At 43.0% G+C, this 21,476-nt stretch overlaps 1 protein-coding gene across 2 annotated transcripts in view; it reads left to right on the top strand.

Moving 5' to 3' along the window:
- Nucleotides 1-21,476, top strand: part of LOC140726181 (lysine-specific demethylase 3A-like) — an 85,069-nt gene that overhangs the window by 41,234 nt on the left and 22,359 nt on the right. The window contains exons 12-15 of one of the 2 annotated variants that reach the window (XM_073042196.1): nucleotides 3,363-3,515; nucleotides 4,969-5,064; nucleotides 9,868-10,001; nucleotides 12,739-12,931. In XM_073042196.1, coding sequence (XP_072898297.1) covers nucleotides 3,363-3,515; nucleotides 4,969-5,064; nucleotides 9,868-10,001; nucleotides 12,739-12,931 — 576 coding nt within the window. Of the gene's footprint in view, nucleotides 1-3,362; nucleotides 3,516-4,968; nucleotides 5,065-9,867; nucleotides 10,002-12,735; nucleotides 12,932-21,476 lie in introns of both variants that reach the window. The other variant, XM_073042194.1, reaches the window with a different exon arrangement.

The following is a 21,476-nucleotide window of genomic DNA, read 5'->3' as shown; positions in this document are numbered from 1 at the left end:
TTGAAAGGGCATGTTGATGTTTTATCATGAAGAATAAACTTCCATTTAATGAATAAAACATTGAACAATACAGCACAGCACGGGTCCTTCAGCCCATGATGTTGTGTCAATCTTTTAACCTACTCTAAGATAATATAACCTTTCCCTCCCGCATAGCCCTCTGATTTTCTGTCATCCATATGCCTAAGAGTTTCTTAAATCTCTCTAATGTATCTGCCTCTACCACTGTCCCTGGCAGCGTGTTCCACACACCTACCACACTCTGTGAAGGAATAAAAACCTTTGACATTTCCCCCACCCCTCCATACTTTCCTCCAAACACCTTAAAGTTATACCCTCTCATATTAGCCATTTCCACCCTGGGAAGAAGTCTCTGGCTCTCCACCCTATCAATGTCGTTTCTCTATCACCTCTATCAAGTCTCCTCTTCTCCACCCTGCTTCCTATATCCACCGATTCAGTTTAACTCTTGATTTCTGGCTTTCTCAACAGCCGCGACTCGCTCAGAAGACTTTTCCCTGCTCCTTTTTCAAATTGTTAGCAGCTCATGCAACACGTGGTGATTTCTCAAGTTTTTAAATACACTTGTAATCATTGGAGTTTTATAGTCATATAGAATTGGAGCAAGTCCTTTGAGCCTCCATTTCTGCATTGCCCTAAAAGTATTTTGATTCCATTTTAAGTTCCCCATGTTTCCCCTCCACTGCCATCTTACACACGGGTGGGTGGGAGAGGGGTAATGTACAAGAATAGCTATTCAGAAACAGCTGCTTCCCCTCTGCCATCTCATTTCTGAATGGACATTGTACCCACGAACACTATCTCATAACTTCCTTCCTCCACTCGCTACCTTTACTTTTATATTTCTATTTTGCACTACTTACTATATATATTTATTGTAATTTGTTTTTTCTATTATGCATTGCATTGTACTACTGCACAAAGACAAATTCTGTTACATACAGTAGCATGCAAAGGTTTTGGCACCCCGGTCAAAATTTCTGTTACTGTAAATAGCTAAGTGAGTAAAAGATGACACATTTCTTTAATATTTCAAGCAAGATTACTTTTTTATTTCCATCTTTTACAGTTTTAAAATAACAAAAGAAAATGGCCCGAAGCAAAAGTTTGGGCACCCTGCATGGTCAGTACTTAGTAACACCCCCTTTGGCAAGTATCACAGCTTGTAAACGCTTTCTGTAGCCAGCTAAGAGTCTTTCAATTCTTGTTTGGGGGATTTTCGCCGATTCTTCCTTGCAAAAGGCTTCTAGTTCTGTGAGATTCTTGGGCCGTCTTGCATGCACTGCGCTTTTGAGGTCTATCCACAGATTTTTGATGATGTTTAGGTTGGGGGACTGTGAGGGCCATGGCAAAACCTTCAGCTTGCGCCTCTTGTAGTAGTCCATTGTGGAGTTTGAGGTGTGTTTAAGATCATTATCCTGTTGTACAAGCCATCCTATTTTAATTTTCAGCTTTTTTACAGACGGTATGATGTTTCCTTCCAGAATTTGCTGGTATTTAATTGAATTCATTTTTCCCACTACCAGTGAAATGTTCCCCTTGCCACTGGCTGCAACACAAGCCCAAAGCATGATCAATCCACCCCCATGCTTAACAGTTGGAGAGGTGTTCCTTTCATGAAATTCTGCACCCTTTTTTATCCAAACATACCTTTGCTCATTGTGGCCAAGGAGTTCTATTTAAACTTCATCAGTCCACAGGAGTTGTTTCCAAAATGCATCAGGCTTGTTTAGCCTGTTTTGTAAACTTATGGCACTGAATTTTGTGGTGAGGATGCAGGAAAGGTTTTCTTCTGATGACTCTTCCATGAAGGTCATATTTGTGCAGGTGTCGTTGCACAGTAGACAGTGCACCACCACTCCAGAGTCTGCTAAATCTTCCTGAAAGTCTTTTGCAGTCAGATGGGGGCTTTGATTTGCCTTTCTGGCAATCCTACGAGCAGTTCTCTCGGGAAGTTTTCTTGGTCTTCCAGACCTCAACTTGACCTCCACCATTCCTGTTAACTGCCATTTCTTAATTACATTGCAAACTGAGGAAATGGCTACCTACCTGAAAATGCTTTACTATCTTCTTAGAGCCTTCTCCTGCTTTGTGGGCATCATTGTACAAAACAAAAGTAATACACTAATCTTGCTTAAAATGTTGAAAAGAATATTTCATCTTTAACTTTGACTTTTGGAGATCAGTTCATCTTCTACTCACTTAACTATTCACGGTGACAGAAATTTTGACCAGGAGTGCCCAAGATTTTGGATGCCACTTTATGTCTGTGATATTAAGCCTGATTCTGGCCGTGGTAGTCTTCAGGTGCTGGAATCCACTTTCCCAGCTGGCTCCATCCACCTTCCTCATCCTCTTTCTTTTGCCTTCCTCCGCTTATTATCCATCACCTCTCCCTTGCGTACCTATCACCCACTGGCTCTTGTTTCTCCATTCCACCCTCGCCACTTTATTAATGACCATCTGTGCTCTCCGAGTTTAAAGTGCTGCAGGGTTTCAACCAGAAACATTAACATTTCCTGCCCCCACCCCAGATGCTGCTTGACCTACTGAGCTCCCCCAGCAAACTATTACTCTGTCTGTTTTAGCGTCCTTTATTCTGTTGTAAGCCACCCATTTACCTAATCCTGCACCTCCATAGTCTAGACACAATTTCCCACTTGCTGTTTGACAAAATAGGCTGAGCAAGCAGGATTTTTCTCCTCTGGAGTGAAGGAGGATGAGAGGTGACTTGATAGAGGCATAGATAGAGTAGACAGCCAGAGACATTTTCCCAAGGCAGAAATGCATAATACCAGGGGCATAACAGACAATACCTGGGTGGCACAGTGGCGTCATGGTTAGCATAATGTTTTACAGTACCAGTGACCTGGGATCAATTCCCACCACTGTCAGGAGCTTGCATGTACTCCCCATAACTGTATGGATTTCCTTCAGATGCTCTGCTTTTCCCTCTCAGTCCAAAGAGGTACTGGTTGGTAGGTTAATGAGTCATTGTAATTTTTCCCGTGATTAGGCTAGGATTAATTGGTGGATTGCTGGGTGGCGTGGCTCAAAGGACCTACTCTATGCTGTATCTCAATAAATAAGTAATTTTAAGGTGATTGGAAGAATGTATATGGAAGATGTCAGAGGTATTTTTTTCATAGAGAGCAGTGAGTGTGTGGCACGACCTGCCAGAGGTAATGGTAGAGACAGATACATCCGAGGCATTTAAGGATATGCTAGTTTCAGAAGGTGGGATTCGTACAGATGGGTGCGCACTTGTTGATGTGCATGTGATGGGCCAAATGGCCTGTTTCCATCCTGTAACACTCCAACCTGCCGTTTCTCCTCCACAGAAAAAATAGCCTGGAAGCGGGCAGTTCGAGGCATTCGGGAAATGTGTGACGCCTGTGAGACGACCCTCTTCAACTTCCACTGGGTGTGCCCCAAGTGCGGGTTTGGGGTGTGTCTCGATTGCTACAAGATGAAAAAAAATAACCCTCACCAAGGTAAGGCAGTCAATCCAAATTGCATTGTAGTGTTTCAATAGACAACATTTTTTTCTCTTTTTCTTGCAGCTGCCAGATTCTTACCATGGTCCTCAGTGGTCAAGGACTTGGTCAAAGGTTGCAGCTTGCAGTGTTCACATCATGTTGGATCAGGCAGCCTTGGTCCCAGTGTAAAACTGCTGAACACCTACTCTAATTGAAACTGTTTTGTTTTCTGGCTGCTGGGATCACTCCCAATCATAATCAAATACTCTCAACAACAGCAGGGGTTCCCGACCTGGGGTCCATTGACCCCTCAGTAAGTCTCCATGGTATAAAAAAGGGTTGGGAACTCCTGCTCTGGATTAAGAGAGTACAATGGGCTCAAACCTAGCAGAGCAGGCAAATCCCAGACCGGCACAAATCTATTGGAGTGGGGGTTGTAGCTCCCTTATGATCCAGGGCAGGCTGTAGTTTTTGTGTTTTCTGCAGTGTGTGTGTACAGTGCTGTGCAAAGTCCTAGGCGCATACATATATAGGGAGAGGATGCATAAGACTTTTGCACAGTAATGTAGTAATTTTATGTATTACACTATACTGCTGCCACAAAAAAAAACAAATTTCATGACATGTGAGTGATGGTAAACCTGCTTCTGATATGAGTCACTATTGTGGACTGAGAGTGGGAAGGGAGGGGGGAGAGGGGAATCATGGTTGGAAAAATGAAAAGGGAGAGGGGAGGGAGCAGGAAGCACCAGGAAAACATTCACTTGTATGTAGTCAAGTTAGTTATTCACCACACACACATACGTACGTAATAACTTGAACATGGTTGGGGGAACAAAAATCAGCCATGATTGAATAGCAGAGCAAACTTACTGGGCTCAATGGCTTATGGATGGTAGCACCATTGGAGAACTAGTGCCTTTGGTGTGTTATTACAAAAATGTCTTTATTGTAATGTATGCAGCTGTTCATGAGGAAGACTATGTTGCACTGCAGAGTACAGAGGAGGTTCACCAGGATGTTGTCTGGATTGGAGGGCTTTGTTTATTGGGAAAGGTTGGATAGGCCAGGCTGGTCCTTCACAAACAGAGGAGGCTGAGGGTGACCTGACAGAGATGCCACAAATATAAGTGTTATTTGATATCGTAGGTGGTAGTAAGGATCCTTTTTCCAGTGCTTGATACCCAAAAATGAATAGAGCAGAGGTTTAAGGTGAGAGGAAGGAGATCTCAGGGGAAAGTTTTTCTGCACAGAGTGGTTGATATCTGGAATTTTTTGCATAGGAGGTGGACTCAGATCTTAAGAAATACTTGGGCTCCTGGATAGTTGGGGCATAGAAAGACATGGATCTAGTGCAGGCAAGTGGGATTGGTGTAGATGGGCAGAAAGGGTAGCATGGGCACACTGGGCTGAATGGCCTATTTTGTGCCAAACAACTAATACTGTTTCCCTTCTCACTGTTGCATAGATGGCAAAGAGGAGATCTTTTCTTGGTTTAAGTGTGCTAATGGGCTGACCCATGAGCTGGACAAGCTGATGCCAACCCAGATTATTCCTGGTTCAGGTAAGCATATGATTGCTCGTGAACCTTGCATAACTGCATGTGTGATTCCGTCTGATAGGAAATTCATGAGGTTGAAATACTCTATGATTGATGTGAGTAAGTTTACTGTTGCTTTGAGTAATTTGCACGTTTGGAGTCTTGCATATTTTTTTAAGGACCAGGTTATGCAGATCTCTGGAGAGATCCCAACTGTGGAAACGGGTTTCTTCTGCTCTCAGGCGGAATGTGGTCCATCTCTAGGATCCCGAAATTGGGCTCTTGACCTCACAATCTACCTTGCTTGATCTCTCACCTTATTGTTAGAGTTAACAAAATTCCCTGTGGCTGTTGCACTTCATTCTGCATTTATTGTTGTACCTTTTTCTACTCAACCCATTGTGTAATGATCTAATCTGTATGAACAGGCATTTCACTGAATCTTGGTACATGTGACAATCATAAACCAATTCTAATTCCTTATCTCCTCAAGCCTCCTGCTGGGGGTGATAGCTTTTTGGCATCCAACTGGCCAAAGCCTCCTAGAGTTGGAGCTGGGTCATTTGATCTGAGCTCAATAGGCCCCTGACTTGATGTTGGGTTCAAGCCAAGTCTCAAACACTTATAAACGCAGGTCAGGTTAAGACTGTGTGTCAGTTATAAACCTGAGCAGATCTCTGCATTAAGTTTTTTTCTGAGATCCCGTCTCATTCTAAGATCCAGGGATAGAATCTTCTACAGAGACTCTCCTCACTAATCAGTCTAGTGAGGCTTCTTTGACACAAGAAAATAAGAAACAATATTTGGAACACTATACTATTTGCGCAAGCCTTAACATTATGTATCACCCACAACCCACTCTTGTACTTGGATTCCTGTTTTCACCTCAGCATTTCTTTCATTGTTAAAGGCCGACACCAAGGCCAGGGGCACCGCACCAGTTAAGTACAGAATTGACCTCTTGCCATGAGCCCTCTTAGACATTACAAAGGTCAAATTTAATGTCAGAAAAATGCATACAATATACATCCTGAAATGCTTTTTCTTCGCAAACATCCACAAAGAGAAGTGCCCCAAAGAATGAACGACAATTAAACATGAGAACCCCAAAATCCCCTAGCTCCCCCCCCCCACGCGTAAGCGGCAGCAAGCAATGATTCCCCCCACCAGCAAAAAAAAACGCGCATTGGTACCATCACTGAGCCCAAGCAGGTGCTAAGCAATAGCAAAGACACATATCAAAGTTACCCCAAAAGCTTCGCATTTCATCCGAAATTCGACAAACCATAGGTTCTCTCTCTCCCTGGCAAGGAAGAGGGAGCTGTCCCTTATTTTCACAGCAAGCAGGAGACATAATAACAACCCGCTGGTTTACAAGCTTAAAGGTCCATTTCGTCGCTTTTTCTGAGCTCTGTGTCTGAAGATCGCAAAGACCTCGGGTCTTCAGGCTCACAGCGAAAGATTTTCCGGCCTTCCTGATGACACTGACCCTTGTTCCGCCGTCTCCAGAGCCCCAAGATCTTAGGCCTCCAAATACGATCGAGATTCTCAGGCCAAACCCTTGGCATGTTGAATAGCGGTCAGTCGTGGAACCCAGAGAACAGGTCCCATTCCCACAAAGAACCAAAGCCTGCATGTCAGGGTTTTCAAAAAAACCCTGAAAGGGAAGAATAAAGATATTAAAGGTAGAAATAGAGCTGTTTCCAAAGATGCAAACAAAGGAGTCACCGTTAGGCACCATCATTCCTCCTAAGATCGCACATTTTTGCAGCAAGATCCCATAGCTTATTCTGTTCCTCAGTCTCTGATACAGTGGAGGTTACCAAAGATTTCAGTGTCCGAGTTGCAGTGGAAAATTGGCTCATTCCTCACCCAATAGCAGGGGAAGTAAGGATGGGTTCTGATTGCTCATCCCCTGTATCAAAGTGCTAGTTCACGCCTGTGTCCCAACTCACGGTGGAAGGATCTGACCATAATTGAATTAAACTGCCAGTAACCTTGTGCCTATCTTGATGCCATTCATACTAATGATCTGCTCCTGTGGATCATTAGTATCCCACCATTCCTCTCCTACAAGACCATAAGGCATTGGAGTGGAATTAGGCCATTCGGCCCATCTGAGCTGCTGTGTCATTTGATCATGGCAGATTTATTTTCCCTCTTAACTCCATTCTCCTGCTTTCTCCCTAACTAATCAAGAATTAAACATACCCAATGATTTGACCACCACAGTCATCTGTGACAGTGAATTCCATGGATTCATCACTTTGGCTAAAGAAATTCCTCCTCATCTCTTTTCTAAAGGGATGTCCTTATTTCCTGAGGCTGTACCCTCTGGTCTTGGACTCTACCATTAATGAAAACATCCTGTCCACTTGCACTCTATCTAGACCTTTCAATATTCTATAGATTTCAATGAGACCCCCCCCCCCCCCCCCCCATTGTTCTAAACTCGAGTGAGTACGGGCTCAGAGCCATCAAACGCTCCTCATATGTTAACCTTTTCATTCCCAGGATAATTCTCATAAGCCTACTCTGGACCCTCTCCAATGCCAGCACATCCTTTCTTAGATATGTGGCCCAAAACTGCTCTCACAGCTCCAAATGCAGCCTGACCAATACCTTATAAAGCTTCAGCATTACGTTCTTTCTTTAGTACAGGTTTCCCCCGCAATCCAAAGGTAGAGCGTTCCTATGAAGCTGTTTGTAAGCCGAAATGTTGTAAAGCGAAGAAGCAATTACCATTAATTTATATGAGAAAAACTTTTGAGCATTCCCAGACCCCAGACCCAAAAAATAACCTACCAAATCAAACCAAATAGCACATAAAACCTAAAATAACACTAACATGTAGTAAAAGAAGGAATGATATGATAAATATACATCCTATATAAAGTAGAAATATTGTAGATAAGGTGTAGTTTCACGTACCAAAATTGGGAAGACAGCGAGCCAAAATCGATTTAGAGGGAAAAAATCGGCACATACACGCACACGCACGTACACGCATGCGCAAACAACTGCCTGCACAAGGCTTCACAGTCATTGTAGTCTTTCTTGGGGTAAACACGTACAAAACTGGTGTCTTTTTTCTGTAAAAGTGAAAATCCTCTTTAGTTAGCGAAAACAGGTACTGATGTAGGTCTTTCGTAACAGCGAGTTGTTGTAAAGTGAATGTTCCAAAAACGGGGGACATCTGTATTCCAGTCCTCTCAAAACGAGTGGTAATGTTGCATTTGCCTCCTTTACTAACTCAAATTTTAGGGAATCCTGCACAGTACTCCCTTTGCCCCTCTGATTTCTGAATTTGCTCCCCATTTAGTAAATAGTCTATGCTGTTCCATTCATGTGTCTATCTAAAAGCCTCTTAAACTCCAACAAACTGCCTGCTCCTATTCCTGGACTACCTCCTGTATCCCATTCCAGGCACATAACACTCACTGTATTTGCACTTCGTGTCACCTTTAAGTTTATCTTCCCAACCCCCCCTCCTGCCCCAGCCTTAAAAGCATGTTCTCTTGTGCGTGCTATGTCTGTCCTTGGGAATTGATTCTGACTGCCCACCATATTCATTTAAAAGAAAAACTTTCGTGTCTCCTCTCAGCCTGTGCCACACCGGAGAAGACGATTCAAGTTTATTCAATTGTATAACTATACCCTCTAATCCAGGCAGTATTCCAGTAAACCTTTTCTGACTGAAGCTTTATACAGCTGCAGCAGGACTTCCTTACTTTAACAACCCTATCGACGACGATAAGTGTGTCACGTGTGTGTGTGTGTGTGTACATAATATATATATAAAAATTTAAAAAGTAAGGATAAAACTTACAGATGAATTATGCATAAATATGCAAAGTAAAGCACATAAATTAAATATTGTTAGGTACAGAACACATTAACCGTTGACACTTCAAATGTGATGTGGCAGGGGGTTCAGAAGCCTGAGGGAAGAAACAGTTTTTCATCCTGACCGTCCTTGTTTTTGTGCATTGTAGTCTCCTGCCTGATGGTGGAAGGTCAAAGAGGACGCTGGATGGATGGGCGGGATCCTTGCTAATACCAAGGGGCCTGCGCACACAGTGCTCCTGATAAATGTCCTTGATAGATGGTCAGGAGACCCCTGTGATCTTCAGCCATTCTCGCAGTCCTTGGATCCAATTGCTTGGCTGCTCCCATACCAGAGAGAGATGCAGTTTTTCAGGACACTCTCAGTCGTGCTCCCGTAAAATTCTGTTATGGGGGGGAGGGAATCTTGTCTCAATCTCCTTAGGAAGTGGAGGCGCCTCTGTCACCTTGTTCTTGTATAGATTTTCATAAGTGCTATTGTATTTATTTGTCTATGAATGTTTGCAAGAAAATGAATCTCAAGGTATTAAGTAGTGACGTAAACATACTTTAATAATAAACTTGCCTTGCCTCTGATATTGGGGTAATAGGCTTTCCTAGTAATGGTATGTGAGGATTGTGTTTTCATGTGTTCTGCTCCAGCATTTCATAGAAACATAGACTAGTAAAGCAAAGGAACAGGCCCTTCAGCCTACCATCTATGAGTTTTAGGTTTGCTGAGTCAATGGACTGCTAGATGAGCAGAGGATTTGCCACCTCTTCGCAGTCTGTATTTCTAACAGGCTAGCATTTCTAAAACATTTATTGGTAGGAAATGTCCAGTAGGACTGCAGTGCCCTCTTGTCCACTACCTGTGTCACAAACAATCTGCTGCCCATGTTCACTTGGGGGCACTGGTGGGGGGGAGGAAGAGAAATGAATTCAGCTATGACATTGTACCAATTCATTTAAGGTACTGCTCGTTCTTTCCTTTCGATCCAGCTCTGTATCAAATTGGAAGTATCGTGCATTCTGCGAGGGGAAAATGGGGAATCAAAGCCAACTGTCCTTGTACAGCGAGGAAAAACAAGCCCTTGCCCCATCGGCAGGTACCCATTGCCAGTGAGGCAGCTCAGGTATGTAACATGCCAGTTCGTCAAAGTTTCAAATATTTTTTAAAAATTTGCATCATCTTTGTTGATGAGTAACTTTTATTAATTTGTTTGTTCAGATACTGTGCAGAATAGGCCCTTCTCGTCCTTCAACCTGCGCTGCCCAGCACCCCCTGTTTTAACCCTAGCCTAATCACAAGGCATTTACAATGGCCAATTAACAATAACTGTTAGGTCTTTGGACTGTGGGAGGAAACCGGAGAACCCGGAGAAAATCCACACACTCCATGAGGAGAATGTGCAGACTCCTTACAGACGACGTTGGAATTGAACTTTGAACTCCAGCCCGAGCTGTAAAAGCATCATCTATGTGTCTCTCAAGGAGTTTCTTACAACCCCTAATGTATCTGCCTCTACCATAATTTTTGGCAATGTATTCAATGCATCTGTATTAGAAAAAAAGTTAACTCTGATGTCTCCCCTATACTTTCTTCCAATCACCTTAAAATTATGCTCCTTCGTATTAGCCATTTCATCTGAGGAAAAATGAGGGTGACTTTTTTCACTCCATTGTCCCATCTTATCCCCTTAAGCCGCTTTACCAATCAAGAACCTGTCAGTCTCTGCCTTATCTACACCCCGTGACCTGGCCTCCACAGGCCTCTGGCAACAGATTCGCCACCCTCATGCTGAAGAAATGTTTCTTCTATAATTTTTTTTTTTGTTCTGGTGTTGCTGTGATATTTCAGTAGAGTAGACTTCATCATAGGCCTGGAGGTTGAGGGTTCAATACCCAGTCGGGACCAGGCTGTTTATCACATGGCCACTCCAGTGGCAAATAGTTGCTCCTTGTTGGGTACAACGACAGGTCAAAGCTGTGTATTATATTCTGTGGCTGTGCTTTGGAATAGAACTATTCAGTGTCTTAACAGTTTTTATCCCTCAAGTAACAGCACCATGCCAGTTTGCCAGTTGCAAGCTGCCAGTGGGATCTTGCTGTGGGTAAATTGGCTCCTTCCTTTCTCATATCACAGTAGCGAGTGTACGGAATGCTCTCCTGCCTCTGGGAGTGACCGTGACCTCAGTGTTGTGCTGGAGGGCAGCCTTGGCTTGTAGTTGGGTCCATGGTTGGTGTCTCAAGCGTTCTGTTCCAAAAACGTGGTTGGTAATGCAGAAGCACAGCAGGCACTGTGGGATCCCACCAAAGTTAACCTTCGACTAGCTGAAGGACACCAGCCCCCCCCCCCATGGCATCAGAGGCAACACATTTCAGTTCAGGTTTTAAACCACTTGTTCTTCAGGTGAGAGGTAGTATGTCACTGGTTAGTTAAAGGATGGAATTTAATCAGAATCAGGTTTATTATCACTGACATACACTGTATGTGGTGAAATGTTTTGTGGCAAAAGTATAGTGCAATACATAAGCAATTTAAGTTTCAATAAGAAATAGAGAATAGTGCAAAAAGAGAGCAAACTGTTGAGGTAGTGTTCATGGACCATTCAAATCTGATGACAGAGGAGAAGGTGCAGTTCTTAAAACGTTGAGTGTGCGTCTTGACGCTCCTGTGCCTTCTCCCTGATTGCAGTAATGAGACAAGGGCATGCCCTGGATGGTGAGGGTCTCCAATGATGGATGCTGCCTTCCTATTCACTGGGGTGGGGGAGGGGGGGGACAAAACTCCCTTGCTTCATCCTGCTCCACCTCAAGGCACCAGCAGACGTACAACACTCTGACTGAGAAGCTCGAGCTAATTTTTATTGAACAACTCCAGCAACACTTCCTTTATTCCTCATTGTTTACCGTACCAGTTTACCATGCAAGGCGTTGTCAAAGGCAATCCATGTACATAACATCGACTGCCCTCCCCTTGTCAGTCCTCTTGGCCAGCTCAAGACTCGGTGAAATTCATGAGATGTGAATTTTCATGCACAGACGTGATGAATGGGGCCAGAAATAAGGTGACAGTCCCTTTCTGCCTTGGGGAGGGGGAACCTAAAAGCAGATTGCCTGGGTTTTAAGTGAGGAGGGAAAGATTTGAAAGAGGACACGAGGGGCAAGTTTTTCCACACAGGAGCTGGTGAATGTGTAGAATGAACTGATGAGGAAGTGGTAGAGGCAGATACAATTGTATTTAAAAGATATTTAAACAAGTATGTAGGTAGGAAAGGCCTAGAACAGGTGCTCCCAAGTGTTTTTTAAATGCCGTAGACCAGTATCATTAAGCAAGAGGTCATTGGACCCCAGGCTGGAAACCACTGGGATATGGATCCACAGGGAGAAGCTCAGGAAAGCAACTTGATCAGCATGGATGAGTTGGGCTGAATGGCCTGCTTCTGTGCTGACTAGCTCGATGATGGTTAAAACCAGTCAAAACTAGGTGACCCAGGCACTGAGTATAACGAGATTACAGATCACTTCTCTGGTAAGTCTGCAACTTTACATAATAAACAGCCACCTGTCTGAGAATGGTCTCAGGTCATTACCTGAAGCTCCTTGTGACCACATTCATTTGCTCTGATTAGATTGTCCCAGAGGAAGAAACAGTTCTGAGTCCACAGGATGGGTGGGGAACTGCAAGGACAGTCTCACAAAATGGGCATCTCCATCCCACTGTCCTCGACCCATTTGAGTTCAACCTTTTCTTCCATATTTCAAATCCAACGCCTCCAATGCTGAAGTCTCATCTCCCTTGCAGTGTTGTTTTGGAACAATATTGCTAATCTCAGTGTTCTAAGTGACTGTAAATTTGTGTTGCAGCAGCAAAGTAACAGTCCATCTTCCAGCCAGGCACAGAGCTGTAACAGACCAGCAGCCTCTGATGGCAGTTCAACTGTGAATGTGCCCACCACCAAGACGGACGCATCTCCCATCCCTGCTCCACCAGCCTGGAAGAAAGAGGATTCTCCCTTTGGCTGGATGATGGACCTGACCAAAGACAAAAGAGAAAGTCCAGGTAACCTCTGGTTGCCCTGAGATGTGCTTGTATGTATAACAGTAGTTCAAATGTTTCAAGCCCAATTGTTGAGACAGGAGACTGCAGGTGCTGGAATCTAGGGGGAAAAAGAAAAGTGCTCGAGAAACTCAGTGGGTCAGGCAGCATCTGTGGAGGGAAGTAGAAAGGTCTTGACCCAAAATGTTGACTGTCCATATCAGAAATTTACAAGGATGTTGTTGGGACTTGAAGACCTGAGTTATAGGGGATGTTTGAATAGTGTTACTTCCTGGAGCCAGTGAAAATGAGGGGAGATTATAGAGGTACACAGATTCAGGAGGTATATAGGTAGGGTTAATGCAACTGGGCTTTTTCCACCAGAACTAGAGGTTAAGGCTGGATGGTGAAATATTTAAAGGGAACTTGAGGAACTTCTTAACTCACAATGGTAAGAGTGTGGAATGAGCTGCCAGCAGAAGTGGTGGATTTGGGTTTGATTTCAAGAGAGGCTTGGATAAGTACAGGGATGGGAGGGGTATGGAAGGCCAAAGTATAGATGCAGTTCGGTGGAACTAGGCAGAATAAGTTCAGCACAGACTAAATGGGCTGAAGGGCCTGGTTGTGTTCTGTAGTGTTGTGTGACTTTATAACCTGTTGAGGCTTTTAAGCCGAATTTTAGTGTTTTCCTTTGGGGAAAGTATTTTCATAAAATTCACAAAGGAAATATATTAACTTTCAGCCTCTGTGCTGGTAAATTGAAATTGGTAACAGTAAATACAGATGAGTTTGGGGTTTGCATTATTTCAAATCCCCTCTTTTTGTGATGCTGTCATGTTCCACTTCTCGCTGATGTACTTTCTTTGCCTTCGTCTCCATGCAGAATCAGGTTTATTATCACTGACATGTCGTGAAATTTGTTGTTTTGTGACAACAGTACAGCGTAAGACAGTTTAGAAAGAAACACTATGTTACAATAAATAATGCAAAAGGTGTTCATGGACCGTTCAGAAATCTGATGACAGAGGGGAAGAAAGTGTTCCTAAAATGGTGTGTGCATGCTCAGACTCCTGTACCTACCCCTGGTGGTAGTAATGAGAAGAGGGTGTGTCCCAGATAGTGGGGGTCCTTGATGGATACAACTATCTTGAGGCACTGCCTTTTGAGTATGTTCTTGATGGTGGGGGTTGCTGGTGCCCAATGATGGAGCTGACTGAGTTTACAATGCTCTGAAGACAACACATTCAACCTTTTAGGAACAGCTTCTTCCCCTTAGCCATCGATTTCTGAATGGTCTGTGAACACTACTTAACTATTTTGTTCTCCTTTTACCCTTATTGTTCATTTTTTATTGTAACCCGTAGTAATATTTTATATATTGTCCTGTACTGCCATGCAACAACAAATTGCACAAAATATATCAGTGATATATGCACAATAAAGTGTAACAGTTAGAGAAAGTACAGTGCCGATTTTATTTATTTGTTGCAATAAATAGCAACAAATATTGTTATTGTAACAAAGTGCGAGGTCATAATGAGGTAAATTATGAGGTCTAGAGTATCTGATCATACTAGGCTGTAATAGCAGGGTAGAGGCTGTCCTTGAGTATGGTGGTGCGTGCTTTCAAGCTTTTGTACCTTCTGCCCGATGGACGATGGGAGCTGACAGAACGTTTGGGTTGGTTGGGGTCTTTGATGCTGGTTGCCTCGCTGAGGCAGCGTGAAGTGCAGACAGTCCATCAAAGGGAGGCAAGCTCCACAATTCTCCGCAGTTCCTTGCAGCCACGTGCAGAGCAGTTTTGGATCCAGATAGGATGCTTTCTGTGGTGCGTTAATTTAAAAATTGGTAAGAGTCAACAGGGGTGCACCAGATTTCTTTAGCTGCCTGGGGAAACGGTTAGGTGAGCTTTCTTGGCTGTGGCTGGAAGTGATGACACTTTGGCATGGTGGTGAGGGAGCTGTATAGCGTGCTTATCTTCATCAACCAAAAGGTCAGAACACACTGTTACTGATGTATTTGACAATGGGTAGGCTGCACTTCAGAGTATTGAGTGCCATTCTGGTCGCCGACTGCAGGAACAATGTCGTTAAACTGGAGAGGGTGCAGAAAAGATTTACAAGGGTGTCGCCTATATTGGAGTCATAGGGAAAACCGACCCCACCTATCCCATCTCTCCTTGAAAGGTGATGTGATGGGGGTATGTAAGATTGATGGGGATTGTTACAACCAATCTGTTTCCCATGGGAGGTATCTAAAGTCGGGGGCAGAGGTACAAGGTGAGAGTGTGGTGGTTTAAAGAGGATCTGAGGTTAAATATTTCACACAAAGTACAGCTGGTATCTAGAGTGAGCTGCCAAAGGAGGTTGTGTAGGCAGGAACAGAAAGGACATTTAATTGGCATCTGGACAGGTAACTGAATATGCAAGGCGTAGAGGGCTATGGAATTAATGAAGGCAGTCCAGATTAGTATAGGACAGCTTTGATAAGGTGCTCTGAGTGGCCGTATTCTATAGAGTACAACTCTGGTTATGACCCCAATATTCAAGCTCTGTATTATAAACTATCTTCTATATCACCACTGGCTTCTTTGAGCTATCCTTGCAGACGAATGTTTTACACAGGAGCCCACCACTAGGACTGCAGCCTTGAGCTCAGTTTTATTTGCCAAACACATTGACATTAAGAATTTGCTATGGTGTGTTGGCGTGACTTGCAACAAAAACCTACACCTTTCAAGAAATATAAAGGATTTCATAAAAACATTAGAAGTACAGATATGAAATAAAACGTATAATTATATACAGTGCCTATGTAAATTATTCCCCCCAGAAGTTTACCTGTTTTATTGTTTAACATTTGATCACAATGGATTTAATTGGGCTGTTTTTGACAGTGATCAACAAACTCTTGTGTCAAAGCGAAAACAAGCTTCTACAAATGGTCTAAATTTATTACAGTTATTAAACATAAAATAATTGCATAATTACTCACCCCCTTCAAGTTAGTATTTAGTAGATGTACCTTTGACAACAATTACAGCCTTGAGTCTGTGTGGATAGGTCTCTTATCAGCTTTGCACATCTGGACACTGCAATTTTTATCCATTCTTTTTTACAAAACTGTTCAAACTCTGTTAGATTGTATGAGGATTGTGAGTGAACAGCCTTTTTCAAGTCCAGCTACAAATTCTCAATTGAATTGAGGTCTGGGCTCTGACTTGGCCACTCCAGGACATTAACTTTGTTGTTTTTAAGCCATTCCTGTGCAGCTTTAGCTTTATGCTTGGGGTCATTGTTTTGCTGGAAAACAAATCTTCCCCCAAGACACAGTTCTTTTGCAAACTGCATCAGGTTTTCCTCCAGGATTTTCTTGTATTTTGTTGCATTCATTTTACCCTCTACCTTCACAAGCCTTCCAGTGCCTGCTGCAATGAAGCATCCCTACAACCTGATGCAGCCACCACCACACCACCAGGATGGTGTGATTTTGATGATATGCGGTGTTTGACTTGCGCCAAACAATGTCTGATGGCCAAAAAGCTCAATTTTGGTTTCAATCAGACCATTAACCTACCAGCTGACTTCAGAGTCTCCCACGAGGTATTTTTCCCAACAGAGGCTTTCCCTTTGCCACTCTCCCATAAAACTGTGACAGGTGAAGCACCCAGGCAACAGTTGTTGTATGCACAGCATCCCCCATCTTAGCCACTGAAGCTTGTAACTTCTTCAGTGTTGTCATAGGTCTCTTGGTGGCCTCCCTCACTAGTCCCCTTCTTCCATGATCATTGTTTTTGAGGATACCTGTTCTAGGGAGATTTACAGCTGTGCCATATTCTTTCCATTTCTTGATGATTGACTTAACTGTACTCCAAGAGATATTCAGTGACTTGGAAATTTTCTTGTATCCATCTCCTGACTTGTGCTTTTCAATAACCTTTTTGCGAAGTTGCTTGGAGTATTCTGTCTTCATGGTGTAGTTTTTTTCCAAGATACTGATTCACCAGCAGTTGGACCTTCCAGATACGGGTGTATTTTTACTACAATCAATCGAAACACCTTGACTGCATACAGGTGATCTCCATTTAACTAATGATGTGACTTCCGAAACCAATTGGCTGCACCGGTGATGATTTGATGTGTCATATTGAAGGGAGTGAATACTTATGCAATCAATTATTTTGTGTTTTATATTTGTAATTAATTTAGATCACTTTGTAGAGATCTGTTTTGTGTCAATGTGAAAAGAATCTTTTTCTGTTGATCAGTGTAAAAACAAAACAGCCAAATTAAGTCCACTATGATTCAGTAATAGCAATAAAACATGAAAACTTCAAATGGTGATTACTTTTTATAGGCACTGTAAATACCAGCATGCATTTACAATTTAAACAGTATAAAAAGTTGTTTAGTTTTTACAGAACAGTTACTAAGGTAAAAAAAAGAATCCCCACTGGAAGCCCAGTACTGGCTGCATTGTCTGGTTTAATGCGCTGATGCACTTGTTTCAGCAATGCATTACAATTTCAGATTATTTCAGCATCTGACCATCTTCACCCTGTAGTGCTGCACAACCTGAGGTTGATTAGGGTACTAAAGGGAATTTTCAAAAACTAAATGGAATGGAATTGCCAAGTATTCCTTTTAGGAGTGGGGAATTTACTTTTTTGATAAGGTTGCAGTAATAGCCATCAGCTATTAATTCAGTATAAACTTTGCCCTGCATTAGATCTCTCGGCAATGCTGGCACTTGGAGCCACTGCTGATTTCTGTTAACTCACTCCATAACTTTTACGATGCATTCTAAAATCTACAACAGTAATGAGGTTAGAAGTGATGTGCCTGCACTTTTCCTAATTGTATCAGCTCTCAATCGTAGAAGAATTGTTGACAGTGCACCTTATGGAAGGTTAAATACTTAGTGGGAGATTTCACTGCTCACTGGGGGCCTCTGGTGGTGAGGATGTGGTATGTGTTCATTAGGAAATCAAACTTCTGTCCAAGTTCTAGGTAAATGTGTTGACAACAGTACATGTATATCACTGTATCCTACCTTGAAATTTGTTGACTTGCAGACATTTACAGGACAATAAAGAAATACAACTGAATTTATGAAAAACCATAAATAATAAAGACTGACAAACAAAATGTAGAAGACAAATTGTGCAAGTAATTTAAAAAAAATAAATGTACTGCGTTATAGTCAATGAAGGTGAGTCTATGGGCTGTGGAGTCAATTCAGTGTTGTGGTGAATGAAGCTATCCACTCTGATTCAGGAACCTGGTGGTTGAAGGGTGATAACTCCTCCTGAACCTGGTGGCGTGCGACTTGGGGTTACTGTACCTCCTGCCTGATGGTAGTAGTGAGAAGAGAGCAGGGCCTGGATGGTGGGGGACCTTGTTGACGGGCACTGCTTTCTTGTGGCAGCACTCCTTGTAAATGTACTCGGTGGGGAAGGCTTTGCCAGGGTTTAGGGTTAGGAACTGTTTGCACCTCAATGCTTTTATTCTTCTGTAATCTAACTCCAGTGTGGCAGTGTTCTTTGGATGTTAATATTTTCCACCAGAGTTCTTGTATCTTTACCAGTTTCCCAATGCTGCAGTCCAACTGTTCTTTCTGAAGCTGCATGGTTCAGTAGGACCCCTGTCAAACATTTACACCTGTCCCATTCCATTAACTTCATATTTCAATCAATTCCTCATGATTCTGTCATTCTTGGAGCAGTTTGCTGTGGTCAGTTAACCAACTAGCCTTTGGAATATGGGAGGAAACAGGAGGAACTGGAGGAAAACAATAGCATCACAGGGATAATGTGCAATCTCCTCACAGGTAGTACTGAAGTTCGTGATGGAACCTGTGGCACTGGAGGTACGATGCAGCGGCAATACTGTCTGATATCAAAACTTTCGGGAAGGTTGGGTGTTCCTTTGAATTTCAACTGTATGCTAAATCTAAACAGGATCTTGTTTAAAAGATGCTGGGTCTGTCCATAGTATTGCTGTGAAATTTAGTTGGAGCCACTCCCCATGAATGCCATCAGGCAGGAGACTCCAATACACCAAATAAGAACGGTCAGGATGGGAAGCAGTCTCTTCCTTCAGGCCTTTTGGCTTCTTGATTCCCTGCCGCTTCACATTTGAAGTGTTACCAGCTAATCTGTTCTGTAGCTTACAATATTTAATTTATGCATTTTACATTATTTATGTAATTCATATGTAGATTTTATCCTTGCTTTCCTAAGTTATTGACTGTAAAGTGTGTTTGTAATGTTAAATCAGGTTCGCTGTCTGGCAAGTGAGACAGGAAATGCACTGACTTTGAATAGATGTATTAACCATTTATTTACAGACTAAATATTCGACCAAACATTCATGTTCCCCAAGTTACAGACAATACAAAGCTGAATATTCAACAAACATACTTAGTTAAAGGTGCACATAGAACATCCCTTCCTAATCGTCTTGCCTAAAACAAAGGAAGAAGAGAGCAAGCCCCTTCCACGTGCTATTTTCTATACCTGGGATATTTGAAACTGGACACCAAGGCAGCTATCCAATGGGAAAAGCAGCTGCAGTTTGAAAACTAACCAATCACAACAGAAGCAACTTTTGACATTCAGAATAAGGCATGCCCCCACAGGACAGTGTTTTGTAGAACTACTGTGCTTTATACACTGGTTCAGAGAAATATTGTCTCTTTTGACTGTATACATGTATGTAGTTAAATGACAATCTAACTTGAGTACGCCCAGCTACAGATCTGAGATAACCAAGACCTAGAGAGGAGTCACTTTAAGACATTTGAACAACAGTGACGCAATTAAAGTACTTAAGGATTGGCCTAGAGTTCGAGCACTGGTTCAGATTGGACCTGGAGCAGCTGTGTACAGAGTGTGTGGGGTTATCCATAAAGTCAACTAGAGCACAGTGACAGTGTCCTCAATCCTGACCTCACATGCTGTCCGTGTGGAGTTTGCATGTTCTCCCTGTGACCGCATGGATTTCCTCTGGGTGCTCCAGTTTCATACCTCATCCCAAACAGGATGTGTGGGATATCTGGATGTGTAGGCGAGTGGTAGAATATGGAGGCAGGTTTAAGAATATGGGGAGAACATGTAACTGGGGAAGTGGGACTAACTCAAAATGCCATCATAGGGCATGAAAAAAACTGAGAAGTAAAAAGAATTGCCCCTCATAATTTGAGCAACTTGAAAAGGAATTTCTTTAGCCAGAGGGTGTTGAATCTGAGGAATTCATTGACGCGGGCAGCTGTGGAGGCCAAATCATTGGTTATATTTAAAGTGAGGTTGGTAGGTTCTTGATTAGTAAGGATGACAAAGGTTGCAGGGAGAAGGCAGGAGAATGGGTTGAGGGGGATAATAAATCAGTCATTATCGAACGACAGAGCAGACTGTGGGCCAAATGATTGAATTCTGCTCCTATGCATTGTGGTGAGCAAAAAAGGAGACACGAGTGGTTGAGCTAGTAGGGGCCATTGTCTCAGAGCCAGAGACCCATGTTCAATCCTGGCCTCATGCTCTCTCTGTGAAGTTTGCAGGATCTCCCTGTGACCACGTGGATTGCCTCCCATACCCCAAAGATGTATAGATTGGTAGGTTGATTGGGTGGTGTGACTTAGTAATTGGTTTATTATTGTCACGTACTATTATGTTTGTGGAAAGTTCAAAGTAATTTTATTTTCAAAGTACATATATGTCCCTGAGATTCCTTTTCTTGTGGGCAATCACAGCAAATACAGGAAACAGAACAGAATCAATGAAAGCCCGGTCCTGCTTCATGTGATGAAGTGAGTGAAGCTATTCCCTCTGGCTTAAGAGGGGTAATAACTGGTCCTGAGCCTGGTGGTTTGGCTTCTGAGGTTCCTGTACCAACTTCCCAATGGCAGCAGCTAGAAGAAACCATGGACTGGATGGTGGAAGTCTTTGATGGGCGCTACTTTCCCAAGACAGCACTCAGTATAGATGTGCTCAGCAACAGGAGGCCTTGACCTGTGATGGACTGGGTTTTTCACAACAAGGGCATTGGTGTTTCCATACCGGGCTGTGATGCAACCAGTCAATACACTCTCCACCACACATCTATAGAATTTTGTAACATTTTACATGACATGCTGAATCTTTACAAATGACGGACCCAGGACAGATGATCTAAATCGGGGGTTCTAAACCTTTTTTTAGGCTGAGCCAAAGCCATTATGCAAGGGGTCCCTGGACCCCAGGTTGGGAACCACTGCTCTAAAAGGATAACAGTGAGGAACTTAAAGTTGCTGACCCTCTCCACCTCTGATCCCCTGATGAGCACTGGCCGATGAACCTCCAGTTTCCCCTTCCTGAAGTCAGTAGTCCGCTGTTTGCCTTTGCTGACGTTGACCTGAGAGGTTGTTGTTGGCACCACTCAGATTTATTTATTCCAAGTATGAGCACATTGAGGTAGTACCAGAAGGAAAAACCCGTAGCAATATTGTCTTAAGAGTTGCAGAGAAAGTGCGGGTTGGTAATTAAGGAGCAGAGGCCATGATGGGATAGATTGAGGGAGTGAAAGTTCATCTT

This window comes from Hemitrygon akajei, chromosome 4, assembly GCF_048418815.1.
Source record: "Hemitrygon akajei chromosome 4, sHemAka1.3, whole genome shotgun sequence".
In the NCBI taxonomy this organism is placed as follows: domain Eukaryota; kingdom Metazoa; phylum Chordata; class Chondrichthyes; order Myliobatiformes; family Dasyatidae; genus Hemitrygon; species Hemitrygon akajei.
Note: the sequence above shows the minus strand (reverse complement) of the source record. Positions and strands in the feature narration are given on the sequence as shown.